The sequence below is a fragment of the Neltuma alba genome, unplaced genomic scaffold, assembly GCF_004799145.2.
Source record: "Neltuma alba isolate B1F8T4 unplaced genomic scaffold, ASM479914v2 tig00012843_pilon, whole genome shotgun sequence".
Taxonomy (NCBI): domain Eukaryota; kingdom Viridiplantae; phylum Streptophyta; class Magnoliopsida; order Fabales; family Fabaceae; genus Neltuma; species Neltuma alba.
The window spans coordinates 452,461-469,065 of record NW_021637231.1 but is presented as its reverse complement, the minus strand read 5'-3'; the positions used below and the strand labels follow the sequence as shown (position 1 = coordinate 469,065).

The 16,605-nt window shown below is 36.0% G+C and overlaps 2 protein-coding genes across 5 annotated transcripts; both read right to left on the bottom strand.

Annotated features, from left to right (window-relative positions):
- Positions 1–5: 5 nt before the first annotated feature.
- On the bottom strand, positions 6–5,531 carry LOC114731748 (serine/threonine-protein phosphatase PP1). Of its 4 annotated transcripts, none has more exons than XM_028918997.1 (5): positions 5,371–5,531; positions 5,022–5,241; positions 2,340–2,899; positions 1,013–1,225; positions 6–363 (listed from the first exon to the last, which is right to left on the bottom strand). In XM_028918997.1, the coding sequence occupies exons 2-5, from the start codon at positions 5,197–5,199 to the stop codon at positions 352–354; spliced, it is 963 nt and encodes a 320-aa protein (XP_028774830.1). In that variant the 5' UTR covers positions 5,200–5,241; positions 5,371–5,531; the 3' UTR covers positions 6–351. The 4 variants fall into 4 exon arrangements, with proteins under 4 accessions (XP_028774830.1, XP_028774829.1, XP_028774831.1 ...); XM_028918996.1 differs by having other exon boundaries at positions 5,022–5,228; XM_028918998.1 differs by having other exon boundaries at positions 5,022–5,228; positions 5,450–5,529.
- Positions 5,532–11,788: 6,257 nt separating this feature from the next.
- Positions 11,789–12,711, bottom strand: LOC114731764 (protein LURP-one-related 17). Its single transcript, XM_028919020.1, has 2 exons — positions 12,402–12,711; positions 11,789–12,265 (listed from the first exon to the last, which is right to left on the bottom strand). Exons 1-2 carry the CDS (start codon positions 12,675–12,677, stop codon positions 11,885–11,887), a joined length of 657 nt encoding a protein of 218 aa, XP_028774853.1. The 5' UTR covers positions 12,678–12,711; the 3' UTR covers positions 11,789–11,884.
- Positions 12,712–16,605: the final 3,894 nt, after the last annotated feature.

The following is a 16,605-nucleotide window of genomic DNA, read 5'->3' as shown; positions in this document are numbered from 1 at the left end:
CCACATAAAAAAGAAGAGTATTTTATAGTGATACTGGTATTGATTGAGCCAAGTTGATGTAACTCGAAATGGAAATTTCGAAGGATTATAAGCTATGAATGTCGCCAACTAATGAAGTTTGAATATCGATTTTACATTTAAAGAAGAAAGAAATAAGCCATTTAAAAGGAAAGCCCGGGGTGGGGGGGGGGGGAGGGAGGGACCTTATCCCTTGTCAGTCATCAGTTGTTGGTTGTCTGTTAAAGAAGGAAGCCATCGTACAATAAACCTTGTGAATCATGACTAAAGATGAACAATAGGAGCCTCCATCCCGCCCAACAAACTTGAGTTACCGCTTTGATGTTGTGTTCATCAACCCTTCCCCTGAAATAACAAGGGTAAGATGAAGTTATTTATACAAGTTTCCAGGATTTTCAAAAAGTTTTTTCACGTATACAGACAATAAAATTTAGAAAACGACAAGAAATGCCACACAAGCCCACAAATTTTGCGCGCGCACATGGCCTAAGCAGTAGAAGAGGGGCGCCAACGTTTTGGCCCCTGAAAGTAGGATAGCACTTCTCTTAAAGTGAACAAAAGTCCATTCTTTTCATTTGAGAATTAGTGGAGGCTAAAGTAACTTGACATGGACAACAGAAAAATCCACAAACCATAGTCACCCCACCCCCCCTAGATTGTCAGAAACAATAAATTCCATGCGAATTTGCTGGTCTGCAATGGCCCCGCACAAATAAACCTCACATCTCGAAATCACAGACAATACAATTTTTTATGAATGAAAATTCATAAAGAAAATCCACACATTTCGTTGATATGTGCACCAATACATTCAGATTAACTACATATTTGTCAATATTCCAAGTATAGTTACTTTGACCAGACTCGTCAAACCTAATGATTTTGTTTCCGATTTACATCCAAAAGTGCACATGTATGCATCCACAGAGTCATAAAGAACAAATGTAGATACTGAGAAGTGCATGCGTATAAAATGATTCCCATTTGTTTTTACCTTATGGGGTGGAGTTCCTGGTCTTTGCGAGTTGTTTCCAAATCCACCTTTCCCTTTCTTGTCAGAAGCTTTGAGAATCTGGAAAGAGCATGTCAAGGTGTCATCCACACTCATCATAGCACCAGCATTATCAAACTCGCCACAGTAATTTGGCGCAGAGAATATGGTCACTAGCTGACGTTTTGCAAAAAATTCATATCCATCTTCAACAACCTGCCATCCAGTGGCCAAAATTTTACATGAGCCATCAGTTCAGATCTTCAGCCTCCCTTAATTAAGAATAATTCAAAGAACAGTAAACCATGCAAAAGGCAAGCATGTTATCATAGATAGAAGCGTACGATGCAAAAGAGTAATTATAGCAGCATGGATAGAAAACTAGAGAATGTACAATAAATTAACTGATAAACAGGTAGAAGAACCTGATATTAATGTAACACATAAAAGCCCATGTGTTAGGAGAAGACCATTTCAGTTGCAGATTGTGACCACAAATAAAACAAATTCATAGAAACAGATTATCGTTGTTAGAGGCACAGCGAACATGAGAGAATCAAAGAGAAGTAATGAACAGAGACAAAAGATGGAAGGCACAGTAAAATTTCCAGACAGTCACAGACAGGCAATAGCCCCATGTGGAGAAAATCTGAGGTGCATGGAATGCGGGTGCATTGGATAACTGAGGTTTCAACCGTAAAAGTGGGTCCCTTGCTCCCATATTAGGCAGAAATCTCAGTCATCTATTGTTCAATCCCCCAAGACTATTCCACAAGCAAGGAAAGTCATCCTTGCATAGCACTATCCTAATCATCTGTCACTCATTAATTTAAGTGCCTTAATATGACAACCTTTAAGTACTTTAGCCTCAATCTTGAGTCCAGCCCATCCGAAGTGTTGCCAGAGGAACACACAACGAAACATGAAAGGTGAATGATCATGAACACTATAAGTTGGGCTCACTAGTCACTCTTAACACACACACACACACACACACACACAAAATAAAGACCTTTGCTTGTACAAGTGCTACACACACACACACACACACACACACACACACACAAAAAGACCTTTGCTTGTACAAGGTTGTGAGCACTTCCTCCGCTGCAGTCCACTTCATTTTTTCACAAAATCTCATGCATATAAATTCCATGTTCAAGATGCATGTTAAATGCAGAGTTTTGAAGCTGAAAATCCCAATGAGTAGTTATATGTTACATAAAATTCTCAGCATCAACAACGATCTATTTTTATGAGCAAATTACATAAATATAGCAAAAGATGGTCAATCCAAAAGAAAGTTGGTCCAAAATTCATGTCTTGTTACCTGGTGAGCTCTGCAAATCAGATCAAGATCATGTTCCCCAAGAAATTCAACAACCTTGTCGGCTCCAAATGTAAATGAGACACCCCGGTCATTTTCTCCCCAGCCATCAAGATCTTTATCAGGATCAGCCCAGAGCAGGTCGCAGAGAAGGCCCTGATCAGGCACATCAATAGGGCGAACAATATTTCTTATCTGATCCAAATTTTTAAGATCAGGAGATAGTCCACCATGCATGCAAAGGATCTTCTCATCTATAAGAGCAGCAACCGGCAAACAATTAAAGCAGTCTGTAAATGTCTTCCAGAGGCGAACATTAAACCTCCTCTTGCACTCATCATAAAATCCATATATACGATTGATGGAAGCACATTCGTGGTTTCCCCTGAGAAGAAAGAAGTTCTCCTTGTATTTGATCTTGTATGCAAGGAGTAAACAGATTGTCTCTATGCTCTGCTTACCACGATCAACATAATCCCCAAGAAACAAATAATTGGCTTCTGGTGGGTATCCTCCATACTCAAACAACCTTAAAAGATCTGAAAACTGGCCATGAACGTCTCCTGGAAATGCGATGCACAAGACAGATCATAGTCACCCAATGTTCAATATTTTCAGATACAAGGGTAAACACGTTATTACAAACTACCGTTGAAACTGTACATGATTATTGGTGAGGAATCTCTCCTGTAAAATTAATTTGATTTATTTGTTTTTGAATTCATGAGGATGTTTACACTTTCTATTTGTCAAATCACACTGCAAGAAGAATTATAAAGCAGTATCAGAAACTCAAGATCAGGTCAACCAATGTCAACAACAAGGGAAGAAGATTAAACAATTACCCTTAATCAGATAGAGATGACAACACACAAAAATGCAAGCTGGAAGTTGATGGGTATGTTCTGCATAATGGAGATAGTGCATGTGGAGGTGTTGTGCGAAACAATAGAGGAGAATGGGCAATTGGTTTTCGCAGAAAATTGGAAAAAGTACCACCAACTGTTGCTGAACTTGAAGCCATAATAACAGGGCTCAAGATGTGCTGGGTTAAAGGGCTGAAGAATCTGAAAGTGTTTACTGATTCTACACATGGTTACAATCTGATTCTGAGAGAAAATGTGGAATTTCATCCATGTAAAGATGTAACTGAGCAAATCAAAGATATGCTTGCCAGGGACTGGATAGTTACTATAATGTTTGTGTATACCACATAGAGGGGACAATATTCAAGCTGACTTTTAGCTAGGCAGGGTCATATTAGAAATGAGGTCTTTTGTACCTTTGATCATACGCCCCTAACATTAGTCAGGTGGTGGGTGATGAGAGGATAGGTTAATCTAGGCTGGTTTCTTTCGTATATAGTTTTTTTTATCAATGACACAGTCTTCCATTCAAGAAAAAAATGCAACTATTTTTAAGAAAAGAAAAGGCACCCATTTGACAAAGAGTTAGATAATTGACCACATTCCTTGTCATATTCTCTCTGTCTTCTCACCAAGCCTAGTTAAAGGAACCAACATACCACCATTTAAGTTCCCTATGTTATGAGAAACTTTACTCTTCTTCTTACCATATACAGCAAAATCAATACATAAGATCTCTTTTCATTATTCTCTTTTTCAGCCCCCTAGATTCTGTTTTAAAGTTTTGGAACCAACAATATAAATGCTTTCCCTTACATGGAAAAAGATACTAATTAGACGGTTAGAAAGGCTGATACACTATCAGTGCATCCAAATTTAGGATAGATTATGCACCACAAGTAATCATGGGCAGGGAAAGAATGACTTTGGTTAATGAAGGAGCCAAATGTTGATTATGCACAATCTAGGGTGGATCATTAACAACTGAAGAATTCTAGTGAAACAAATGTGATATCTGCACCTTCTGGTTCTTTCAAGAGCGGAATTTGCAGAAGCTAGTTAGATTGCTATAACTGCTTCCTGCAAACTTCGTTCCTTTCATAAGCAATTATTAAGAGAGCAGAACCTTTATGGCATTCACAAGCAAGAAGAGAGACCTTTAAAATGTTTCTATATAACATAACAAGCCTTGAGAAGGATTAAACTTTAAGACATCTGTTCATTGAATTATATCCAGAAAAGATATTATGAAAACAAAAGTGCTGCAGTCTTACATACACCTTAGATACCTAGAGATAACCTGAACGTTGACATCATATGTAAAACTTTGTCAGTGTTTAAAGGCCGGTGATGTATTGAAGACACAGACCGTACCATTTCAGTAGTCATGATCATGACCTCCACTGAGTCACTCTCTGAGTAACTTCAAATTCATGGGGTTTAAAAGCCTCAACAATTTTCCCGTGAAAAAGCATGATCAACAGCTGTCTAACCTAAATTGCAGCATTACGGTAAAGTTAATCCTTTTCCTTTAATCCAAAAGTTCTCCTATCATTACCAAGAGCTGGGCATGCAGCTCGATAACAATCTATCAATTACAGATGGGGCATGGGGCGGTTAAAGGAAGGCCAATGAGAAGGGAAAAACAAGCAGATACAACCCCACGAAGTCAATTGTTTGTGAACATTATCAATGCTTCATTCAGTAGAACCAAACGTTCCCAAAGCTTCAAACTAATTAAAGACCCGTGAAATTGAAACAAGCCCAACAAATTAATACTGACGGCTCTAGTCAGATGAATTAGAATGGCCATAATTACCACAAATCTTAATCGGTGCTTCGAGTTCGAGAAGATTAGGCTGGCTGAGAAAGACCTCCTTGGAAGAGACACAGAGCTGGCGGATTTCAGACTCCGTAAGCTGAACCTGCTTCGTCGTTCTGCCGTTCTTAGCCGATACAAGCCTCCGGATAATATCGTCGAGAAAGTTCTCGTCCATCAAAAAGGAAAGGAAGGAAGAAATTCAATCTGTCAGAGAAAACTGAAACCCTACGTTACGATAAAACTCTTTATACGAAGAAAAAACAAAAAGCAGTAATATAGCACAGAAAGTTGGGATTCTAAGAGAGAAAGCTTTATGTTAAAGAAGCGAACTCCAAGAGAATCACACCACTTGCTGCGTGTACACACACACACATATACTTCTACGTGATATATGATGTTCAGAATGTAGAATAGCAGGGGCAGACAGCGAACAATGGAGAGCAGCGTGGCCGCCGATTCCCGCTGGCTGGCAACACTTGACCAATGGTGTTATACGCGCAAGCCACCAAATTGACAGAGCACACTGCCAATTTGCTCTTCGAATTTATAGCCTCAAACTAATCGTCAAATGTTTAGAAACATTAACATACAAATCAATCAATTTTTAATCTTTTTTCTAATTAAAAATTGTTGAATGAAAAAGTAAAATAAAAATTAAGCATTGAAATATATATTTTTCAAAATTTAGAGATGTTATCAACAAATCTCAATGAAAAAAAAAAAGAAAAAGAGAAAGAATTTTTCTCCCAACGAAGAACAACCCTTACACCGGATAGAATCATGGAACACGTTTTGCTTTTGTTTTTTTTTTTTTCCGTTGGTAGTTTAGAAAACTAACACCTGAGATAATAGATGTATAAACAAATTAATATCATTTAAATAGGGTAAAATCTTCAACTTTGGTGCGGGTCAAATTGGACGCAACACCTTAATTCTTGATCAAATATGTCACGTCTTATTAAAGAAATTATTTAATATTTAATAATATGCGCGTATATGGTGATCAGTAAAATTTTAAAAAGAAGGAAACATGTTAAACTGAAGCCGAATGGGAATCGAAATATTGGGGGGTGGCGCGTCAAGGAGCGGGCGAAGCGTGACATTGCAAAGAAGAAAACTTTATCCTATAGACTACAGTTGTGAAGAAGAATTGGGCGTTTTATCCACAAATAGTGGCCGTGTTGAAAGGTGCCCGCAAATATCTTGGAAATTGGGTGGTACAAATAGGCTTGTAGGAACAAGTACAACAACGTGACATCTTTACAGGTTTGGGGCATTCTTAACGAATGAGCCTTTTACAAGTAGTGACTCCAAGTTACGCCAAATCCTAAAGTGGGCAGACGTGTTAACTTCCATTTCACGATCTAGCTACACGTATTAAAAAGGATCGATATTTTGGGCAATTGAAATTAAAAGATTCATAACTGTTATCGTTTCTTTTCTATTTGTCGGCCTTTAAAAAAAAAATGCAAGGGATAGAGAAGGAAAAGAAGCATGCTGTGATTCATTCATCATCATCAATTTTCCCTAAAAATTGTTACCAGTTTTTAAATATAATAACTCGTTAACAAATTTGAGTAAATTAATAAAACTAGTTAAATTAATTATTTATAACAAACAGGTATTCTTCTTCCAAAAATATCCTTGCTGCCAATTAAGTGTATTGACTAAAACTACTATTATTATAAGGACTACCTTATCTGATTTTTATTTTGATTCTAAATATAAGATTCTAATACATTTTGTCTCTTATATTTATTCATTTTTTCTAAAATAGTTTTTCTGATAATAATAATTCTAGCCAATAAAGTTCATTAGCAAGGCTATTTTAAAAAACACAATACCTATTTATTAATAAATAACTTAATTTATTTCCTTAATCTACTCAAATTAGTTAACTAATTCTTATATTTAGGACCAGAGTAGTATTTAAAATCAAAATAAAAGTTAAACAAACTCCTATATTAAGAACTACAGGTAATATAACATAAGAGCTACATTAATTAATTTAAGCAGTTTAAAAGGATAAAATAAATTAGTAAATTTAAAGAAGATAACGTGAATAGAAATCTTAGACTACTTTCTATTTTTAACATAATATAAAATTCTGATCTATTTTGTCTTCTAAATTTTAAAAAAAAAATTCCTAGATTATTCATATTGATAGTAAGATGTCCCAGCAAGAGATAATTTTAATGCACATAATGTAAGGAAACATTTTAGGAAAACTAACATACATTTTAAGGAAGAGATTTATAAATTAATTAATTTTTTTAATATTCTCAAATTAATTATCTCACTCTTATATTAAAAACTGAAGGTACTACCTTTGATTATATTTAGGGCCAAATGTAGTACTCATCCAGTCCTAATTAATGTAAAACTTAATTATTGAGTTAATTTTAGTCTTAAGTATAAGACCTAATTACTTCATTGATCTTAAATGTAAGACCCACTTTATAGTATAATTTACACTACAAAATGTGTTTTATATTTAGAATCAGAGGAGTATTATATTTATTAATTTTTCCTAAATTATTCCTATTGGTACTCCCTCCATCATAATTAAGTAAAAGAGGGAGGTATGATATTGAGAAAAATTATTATGTTGTTTTAGGAAAAGCATTTTATATTTTTTTATAATTAACTAACTTTCTTAATTTTTTAATCTAATCAAATTAATTAAATAGATTTTATATTAAAAACTAAAAGAGTAATATTTAACATCAGAACTAACTCTCCAATTAACTTTTATATTAAAAGCAGATAAGAGTATCAAAGATACAATACCTTGCGTCTCATGGATATTAAGAAGGAATCATTGTTTTGACTCGTTCCGTTTTTGCCATTGAAAAGTCAGGTCCATGAACCGGGCCACGGGAATCTCTTTGATCCTTATTTCGCTGCGTCAGTTTATTTTCTGTATCCTTAAATTGGAAAGCAATTTTCTAAGTTAATAAATCAGATGATGAATCAATGAATATTCTGAACTGATGCCTTAGTTTTTGCGGGTTACTTGGCAAATTATGCCGTTTAAATATGGGGGTTCGGATTCAGTACAAAAAATGCAAATAGTAATTAATGCATGGGTTCCATTTTGGTGGCTACTTCTAGGTTTTCAAGTTGATCCTATGCAATATAAAATAGTTTGCAAATAGCAGGAAACCTTGGCATTCAGTAAAAGAATATGTAAGTATCTAAGCCTTGTTTTGCTTAGTAAGCTCGTGGAGAGTAAACAAATATTGACCAACAAATAAGTCAAGTGGAAGGATATGGTGCCACGGTCAAAGAGGCAGAGGGTTGCGGGCTCGACCGGGAATCAATCTCAGTACGTTAATAAAGTGTTCTGGGCATAACTATTGAGATCCCCCCCCCTTTTTGGCACGCATTGATATCTTCTTGAAAACAATTTTATTTGAAACACTATCGGTACTAAATGTAAACACATCTCCTAATGAGAATTCGAGTCTTTGTTCATTATGTTATAAGAAACTAGCCCATTTTTTCTGTGTGCACAGTGATGCTCATCTCCTTGTTTGAGGCCTAGGTTCAACTTATCCCCAAGGCTCATGATAGGTTTAACATAGGCAACCCTGCTACCATCAGAAGATAAGAGTGATTGTCATTTTTATCTCTTTCAGAGACTGGAGTATGTAAGAATTCCAGTCGGCAGGCCTCTTTCGAGGGCGAGGAGATGTCCAAAAACATGCACAGCAAAACAAATCTTCCAGTAATTACTTCCAGACTTAAAAGTACGCTATTAAAATGAAAAGCAGAGAAGTGATAAGGAGTAATATAGTTCATGTTTAAAGAGGCCACGGATCTCCTAGGCAGAAAATTCTGCAAACCTGAATGGAATTTGGGAGCCAAAGGATACCTATGGTGAATCAGATAATGTAAAGCCTAGCTCTCCTGGTATAACTCCTGTATCTCTAATTTGTACTTGACCCTATTCTTCCTTAAAAGTAAATATGCATAGACAGTTTGTGTTGTAACACTGCTTGATACATAAAACATTCAAACCCAATGCAGAAATAACAGACAGCAAAAGCAATAAATGGGGGAAATCCTTAGGTTTTGATATTAAGACTTCACAACACCGAATCAGTGGATCATGGAATCCACTGATTCTAGCCAAAACCCTACTCCCCTGTTACACCAGAAATCACAAAGATCATCAGTGTGATGAGTATCCAAACTTCTGCCAGAGTATAATAATCTATATTGTTTAAAGTTGTGATTACCATTAATGGGTTAGCTAAAGTAACTTTGTCAAAATGTTGGCTTCCTAGTAATGTGATTTTGTCATGTTTTCCATAATATCTGATTATCCGTATCCTACCAATCATGCAAACATGCATCAATAGAGTGGGGTGCGGGTGTGAGAGATTTTTTTTTTTTTTGGTTGAAACTTATAATTTTCTTTTGAGGTTCTATATTGAAATGATTCTTTATTGTTTAACACTACGCATGCGCATTCCTTTTCTTGCTATTTCCCTTTTTAGGAGGTTGTGATCGTTGGTTGAAGTTTGGATGGGTTTTGATCTTTCTTCATTATTGGTTTATTACGATCACTTTGTCGTGGTTGCGTGTTTAATTTCAAGACTCTTTTCCTAAATGATGTAATTATTAGCTTGCATCAGATATTCACTTCGCCTTTTAAATTTTCCATAATAAGTGAAGCTTACTTAGGTTTCGGAAGGAATTTGTGGAAATTAATGCCAGGGTTATATGATCTGCAACATGACTTCAGTTGTCAAAAGCTTATGGATGTGTTACTTATTGACACTGTTTCCTTCCCAAGTTTGTGCAAAGATAAAGGGGGGAAAGCATCAAATATGAGTGAAATCTTTTAACTCACCAGGAAAGAACTGCTCTATTTTTCAGTTTGCCCAAGTCTGTCCATCCAAAATATGGTCAAGACGGATAGCCCCTCCAACCAAAAAAGTCTATTTTCCATCTAAGTGTAGTTTGTGTGGTACAAAATCACGGGCATGAGGATAAATGGGAATATTGTTCAGCAGATATGTAATCACTTCAGAAGACAGTTCTAAGGTATTCAAGTTTGTAGATTAAATCAGTTCCCTCTTGCCATTGAGGAAATCGAAGGGATTGAAGAAGGACTGAATCTATGTTGGCAGAAAGGACAGAGAAGTGTCGAAGTTGGCTGTGACTGCGTTGAAGCCTTGAACCTGATTCTCAGAGAGATCATCCTTTTCAAAAAGATATTCAAGATGTCAGACTGTTACTTAAGAAGGCTTGGGTTGTATTTCTTAGTTTTTGCATATAGGGAAACCTATGAATGTGCTAACCTTTTGGCTAGATTGTCCCATGAATTAGAAAATGATTTTTGCACTTTTGATAACCCCCCACCTCATTGTATCAAGATGGTGAATGATGAAAGGAAATCTAGGAGGGTTTTATATTTGTAATACATTTGGCATCCGGAACTCTTGTAAGACTGAAACTCCCTCTTGTTTACTTATCCCTCCATTATAAACACCTAAGGAGGTCTCGAGATGCGTTTAAGTCCCTCCGTATGAGAATTTTTCAGTCTTTGCTCCTGGATGCGTCGAGCTTCCCATTATCACAAAGAGTAGTGCCTAGATTGCAGGATTTCCAGGGTTAAATGCTTTTTGCTGATCACTAGGGAACTAATTCTCAGCTTAGCCACTGACAGGAAGAAGCACGTACTATCCTATGGTAGAATGGGTAAGTGCCACTGCTTCTGTGCCTACCTAACTTTACTGCTTTTGTACTCAATTTCCCCCTCTTCTTCTGTTCTTGACCCACTCCTTTACAGGGTATTTGATTGTGAATTTCGTAAAAATGCAAAATTTGGAGGCCAGATGGATAAGGGGGGAAAAAAGAATGGTGGGATGTTATTCTGTCTACATGCATATTTTTTCTTACTGTTGGCCAATATGCACCTCCAGAAGTAATGGACTCCTCAACCTGAATCTCCATTTCATAAATTGTATTTTAGGGTCATAAGATTTGGTGAACATGGACTTCAACAGATTTAAGATGTCGGATTTAGCCTCATGGTTACACCCTCCGAGATTATCAATGTTTCTGTCCTTTCAAGAAATGTAAACTAACATACTGAACTTGCAATCAGAGCCATATATTTCTTGCCATGCCTCTCCGTCACTGCTTCACGTTTCTGTCTCAGTGATGGGCCATGTCCAAGATTATCAGCTGCTGCATAGACTTCATTTGACAGTGCGACTTGCTACCTGAAGCAAAACCCAGATGGCATTTGTGAGGCTGCAAAGGAAGGAAGACTTCACACAAGATCATGAAACCCCACAACCCCGAAACGAATGAGAAACATAAAGAAGCGATCACGTACAAGTTCAGTGATTGGATCTGACCTGGTGGCCTGAAGTGCGAAGCATATATGATGGGTTGGAAAAAGGGAAAGGACAAGTCAGATTGATCAGACATGACTCATGAGATCCATTTTAGGTTGTGAGCAAAAAAGGCTGCTTTGTATATATCATATATTATATATCAGACGTGATCACAATGATTGGAATGATGTAATTCTTACAAAGGTTGTGTAAAAAGAGCAGAATCAAATGGCCGGGCATTTAGGCAATATGAAGCTGTTCTCTGTACTCTTGTTTTTCATTTTTTTTTCCCCAAAAAAAGGAACATGTGATTAATCGAAGGGGCCTATGTTCCCCAGAAAAATGATAAATAACATTCTGGCTTTCTAGCTTTCCCTTTTCATCCTTCTCTTTCCCCGAGGATTATCATAATCATAATGAGAGACCAAAACTGGAATTGTATTTCTTCTCAAAGTATTCATACACAGCGTGTGATAGGTGGGTAATGGAAAAATAAGCGAAGTGTCAAGAAAACATTTGATCAAGGAGCAAAACGAGGGCCATTACAAACCCAGCATCAAAACCTGGCTGTACAATCAACTGAAAAACATCTAGTCCAAACGAGGCGCCTTTGCTACTGGCTTCCTTCCTCTTAATCTCAGCAACCACCTCCTTCGACTCATCAAGTACCTTACATGTCCTATGTGCGAAAGAACCTTCAACTGAAAACGCATGTCGTTTATCTGAAGTTCCACGGTATATGTACGCCTGAACGTTGGTATTGCCCTGTAAAATATTCACATGCTTCCTCACACAAAAAATTGGACTCTCTGTTGATCCGTTTCTCAAACCGCAGTTACCCACTTCCCCTTCATATACTAACCAGCAATCTCCAAGTCCAAGTTTCTGCAATCACAATTATGTATCGTAAATAACATTAATCAAAATTATAACAAAATGTTTCGAAACTACCCTGATTCCCCCCCCCCCGGGGGGTTTTGCGACGATTTGCACAGAAAAATGAGACAGAGAGAGACTATACCCTGCGGCGGCGCATGGTGAGGACAGATTTTCCGGCGCCATCCATGAGAACGACTTCCTCTGGGCGCTCGTCGTAGTTATCGACCCGATACGCCAAATTTCCATCAGAATCGATTACCGTGAATCCTTCACAGCTAATTACAAGTGATTTCCTCCAAACTGTTAGCGATGCGCACGGGGTTCCTTCCGTTCTCGGGTACGCCTTCTTCTCCTGCTCACTATCTCGTTCCTCGTGTACTGCTCTTGAAAACGATCTGAACTTTGGAAACACCCTCATCTTCCCCTCTCTCTCTCTCTCTCTTTTTCTATATGTCTGCTTGCCTCTAGACCTGGAGCTTCGACTTATATATACAGACCCCACACACACGTTTAATTATTTATATATTCCCCGAATAGAAAAGATTTGGTCTTTGGTTAAAACTTACGGTGACATGTTGCCTTACAGCAATAAGCACACAATGTCTTATGGAATAACGTGCGGGGCGACGATGCTGATGCTCCTCGCTAAACCATTCTACAGTTACTAGGTGCGGGTGCCTTGTTCGTTCTTTCTTTCTCTTCCTTTCGATTTTCGTTTTCTGAAAGGGACGTTTTTGGTGACACAAAGGTGAAGTTACTGGACCAGGTATATAATTAGATTGGAAAGCATATAGATGCGAATATATATGAAATGAAACGATTAACAAGTGTTGGAGAAGCAGGACGCGTGTGTGCCTAGGTTGTATTGAAGGTGTTAAGATTCCAGAATTGTTGTCTTGTAGTATTCAAGAGCGAGCTTATGGTCATTGGTTAGGTCTATGTATATGGAAAAAGATTCTGAAGAAAGAGACGCAAATCAGAACCAAGACATGGTCATGGGGGAGGGCTGACATGTAAAAGAGATTAATTTGCTGTTTTCCATTCACAATGTGCCAACAAAATGAAGGTAGGAATGGATTCTTGGCTTCAGGAAAGAGACTGACATAACCGGCCATTGTTCTGTGTTGTGACCACCACTTGCTGCATGTGGTGTGTTTCCTTTGTATGATTTGATCTACAAAGTTATATCATTACCTATTATTTGCATAAAATTTCATAAATAATGAGTCACATCATTTGATCTGCATAAATTTTCTTAATATCCACGAGCTAAAACTTCAAATGTTCGACCCTACCTAGGAGAAATTGAGTTTCTTCTCCTTACTAAATCATTATTAGTTTTATTTTGTAATAGTTTAATTGAGGAATCCAATAATAAATATATATAAAAATCCATGTATAGTTTTTTATTTTCCAATTTATATACTCTAAAATTATACATTCGCTTCTGGCAAAAGAATCCATTTTATGTGTTATGTATGAAAATAAATAATATAACTTTTTTTTATTACAGAAAAATATTAATGTATTATATGTATGTTTGTTCTAAATGTTATAGGCAAAATATAACTTTAGCCTCCATTGGAGAAGAGAGAATAATCCATACACTACTAATCCGACACACGAGAAGTTATGGGTCCAAAAGGACCGCAGGGTAGTCAAATAGAATCCAACATGTAGTAATTAGTTGGACTGAGAACCCAACATGCATTTAAAATAATGAAATGTAAAGGCGAGCCTATGATGGGTTGGGAATAAAACATAAAGAAAATCAACGAAAGGCTGGAAAAATCAAGTTGCATTCTTACTATTATAGTAGGAGCACGCATGGTTGAACTAATTATAATCTAATATTAAGGAATTTTTTTTCTTACCAGAATCAGAAAGTAATAGATACGTTTAGGTAAAAAGATGCTTTTGGATTTGGAATAACATGTTATAACTATAATCCGCCAGTGGGCAAATATAATGGATGCCACGTGAGCATAGGCTAGGCCTAGGTGTCTGACGCTAAGGTATGATCCACACCACACTAAACTAGTTGATGAAAATATCATATTACGGCGTGCAGGGCCTAATATAAAAAAAATAATTAAGGATTAAATTTGATTTTAAACATAAATCATCAGTTTATTTTCTCTCTAATATTCATCATTTTTTATAAATTACTTATTGAACATCAAATGTAAATGGTAATATGCATAAGTCAGTATTATGTTCAGAATCAGAATATATAGTTAATCAGTAAGTCATAGAATGCTTATTTCAAAAGAGGGAAATATTTGTATTTATGGATATAAGATATTGGAAATATTTGAGGCAGGGAGCAGAGCTGCCACTGCCGTTAAAGGAAGAAAGAGGATGAAACACGGCTTTGCTTTTGGAGGGGCAAATGGCAGGGGGGCGAAGGGATTACGTCAACTAATAAAGGCAAAACTTTTTCAATATTCAAACCGACCCGGCCCCAATCAGTGTGCCTTACCCTACACCTCCTCTCTCCATTGAGTCTATTCCTCCATCCATCTAGTTTTGTCATGCACTTGTTTGGATGCTAATCTTTATGCTAGATTCCACAAATTACCATTCGTGAATTCAAACCAATTTTTTTTAAAGAAGTGTAAGTGAAAATCAAATCATAATTTTAAAAATAAACTTATAGCATATAAAATAAGTATCTAACAAAATTTATCTTAATTTACATGAAAATATTTAAAGCGTTTTTTTGGGTAAATCAAATATGCCGAAAATCAAATTTATGTTTCAATATAAAGATCTCAAACTATGATTAACTATAAAAACAAGCAAGAAGCGCTCCTTCACGCTTTTTTTTTTTGGCCCCAGTAGAAATTTCATATCATGGGAAAATGTCATTAGGGGGTAAAAGAATAGTGGCTGCCCGTGGTTGAATTATTGGAGTAGTTCCCAGGACTCACATTACATTGCTGCTGTGAAACTGACCTCTGATCGAATCTCTTCTCCACATTATGGTGCCACCTCAGGCCCCTGGGGCCCGCAGTTCGTCGTCCCGTCCATTCATTAATCATTATACTATTGATGATGGCTTCACATTGTATTCTGACATAATTGACACGTGCCTTTTCTACCCAATTGAAATATCTATTCTCTAATTTCGACTGCCCTTGATTCATCATCATTTGAAGCTGATTGGAGTCGTACGTCTATGTCCTTCCTAAACGAGGTCTCCTCTCTCTTTTTTTTTAAAAAACTATACACGAAGTCTATTAATTAAGATGAGGAGTAATATAGGAAGAATAACAGGGAAAAAACTAAAAATTCTAAATCCTAGATTAAATTTTGGTAACACAACTTTATTTGATATTAATAAATTTGAGTTTGTAAATGACAATAAATTTTTATTAACATTTCTTCTTTGACATTTATAAAATCCCAACTTATTTTTTTGTTATTGTCTCGATAATATATGAATATATTTGATGTAGAGGGTGTTTTATGATTTTAAAAATAATTTTACCATATATGAAATTAAGAGGAATTTTATCTCCATTTAGATAAAAAAACACATCTTATAAGTACTTTTGGGTTAAACCAAACACCCCGTAAATAAGGATATAGATAACTATACATTTCCCTTGTTCTTTATCGTTTCCCTATATTTTGTTGATATGCTGAATAATTTTAAATAAAAAAACCAGGAAAAAAGGGATAAAAATAAGGCTTCTAAATATAAGAGTTAATTGAAGATTCAATTTGCCTCTCATATTTAAAATTTTTTTCTAATGTACATAATTAATAAGTATATTTTAAAAAGACATCGCATATTGGTTGTAAATAACTAAATTAACTATTTTTTAATATTTATAAATTAATTATTTGACTCTTATATTGAGAACGAAATATAGTACTCCTCCGATCCTTAATATAAGACTCAATTCTTAAGTTGTTTTTTGTCCTAAATATGAGACCCATTTCTCATATTTATTAATTTTCTTTAAATTACCCTTATGAATACTCTTTTAACCATAATCAAGTAGAAGAGGGAGGTGAGGTATTAAGAAAGATGATTATGGTGTTTTAGGAAAAATGTGTCACTTTTCTTATAATTAACTAACTTATCTAACTTTTTTAATCTAATCAAATTAGTTAAATGGGTTTTATATTAAGGACCGGAGGAGTATTAAAAGAGAGCCAAAAAAAGTTTTTATTTCAAAACAAAAACGTGATGCCCAGTTGGAGTTCACCCTATCCATGACTACATACACAAAGTCTTCTTCCCCCGCAACGCCCCTGTTGCAGACTGACAAGCAGATAAAATCATAAAAGGCATCAACACATACGACCCAAAAAAAGGGATAACTCCAACCGGA

What these genes read in the sequence shown, in the direction of transcription:
- LOC114731764 (XM_028919020.1), bottom strand. Translation starts at nt 12,677, where the DNA reads ATGAGGGTGTTTCCAAAGTTCAGATCGTTTTCAAGAGCAGTACACGAG. An exon ending in TCACCATGCGCCGCCGCAGG is followed by an intron (nt 12,266 to 12,401) that starts GTATAGTCTCTC and finishes TTGTGATTGCAG; the next exon opens with AAACTTGGACTTGGAGATTG.
- LOC114731748 (XM_028918997.1), bottom strand. Translation starts at nt 5,199, where the DNA reads ATGGACGAGAACTTTCTCGACGATATTATCCGGAGGCTTGTATCGGCT. An exon ending in AGCACCGATTAAGATTTGTG is followed by an intron (nt 2,900 to 5,021) that starts GTAATTATGGCC and finishes TCGCATTTCCAG; the next exon opens with GAGACGTTCATGGCCAGTTT. An exon ending in TGATTTGCAGAGCTCACCAG is followed by an intron (nt 1,226 to 2,339) that starts GTAACAAGACAT and finishes ACTGGATGGCAG; the next exon opens with GTTGTTGAAGATGGATATGA.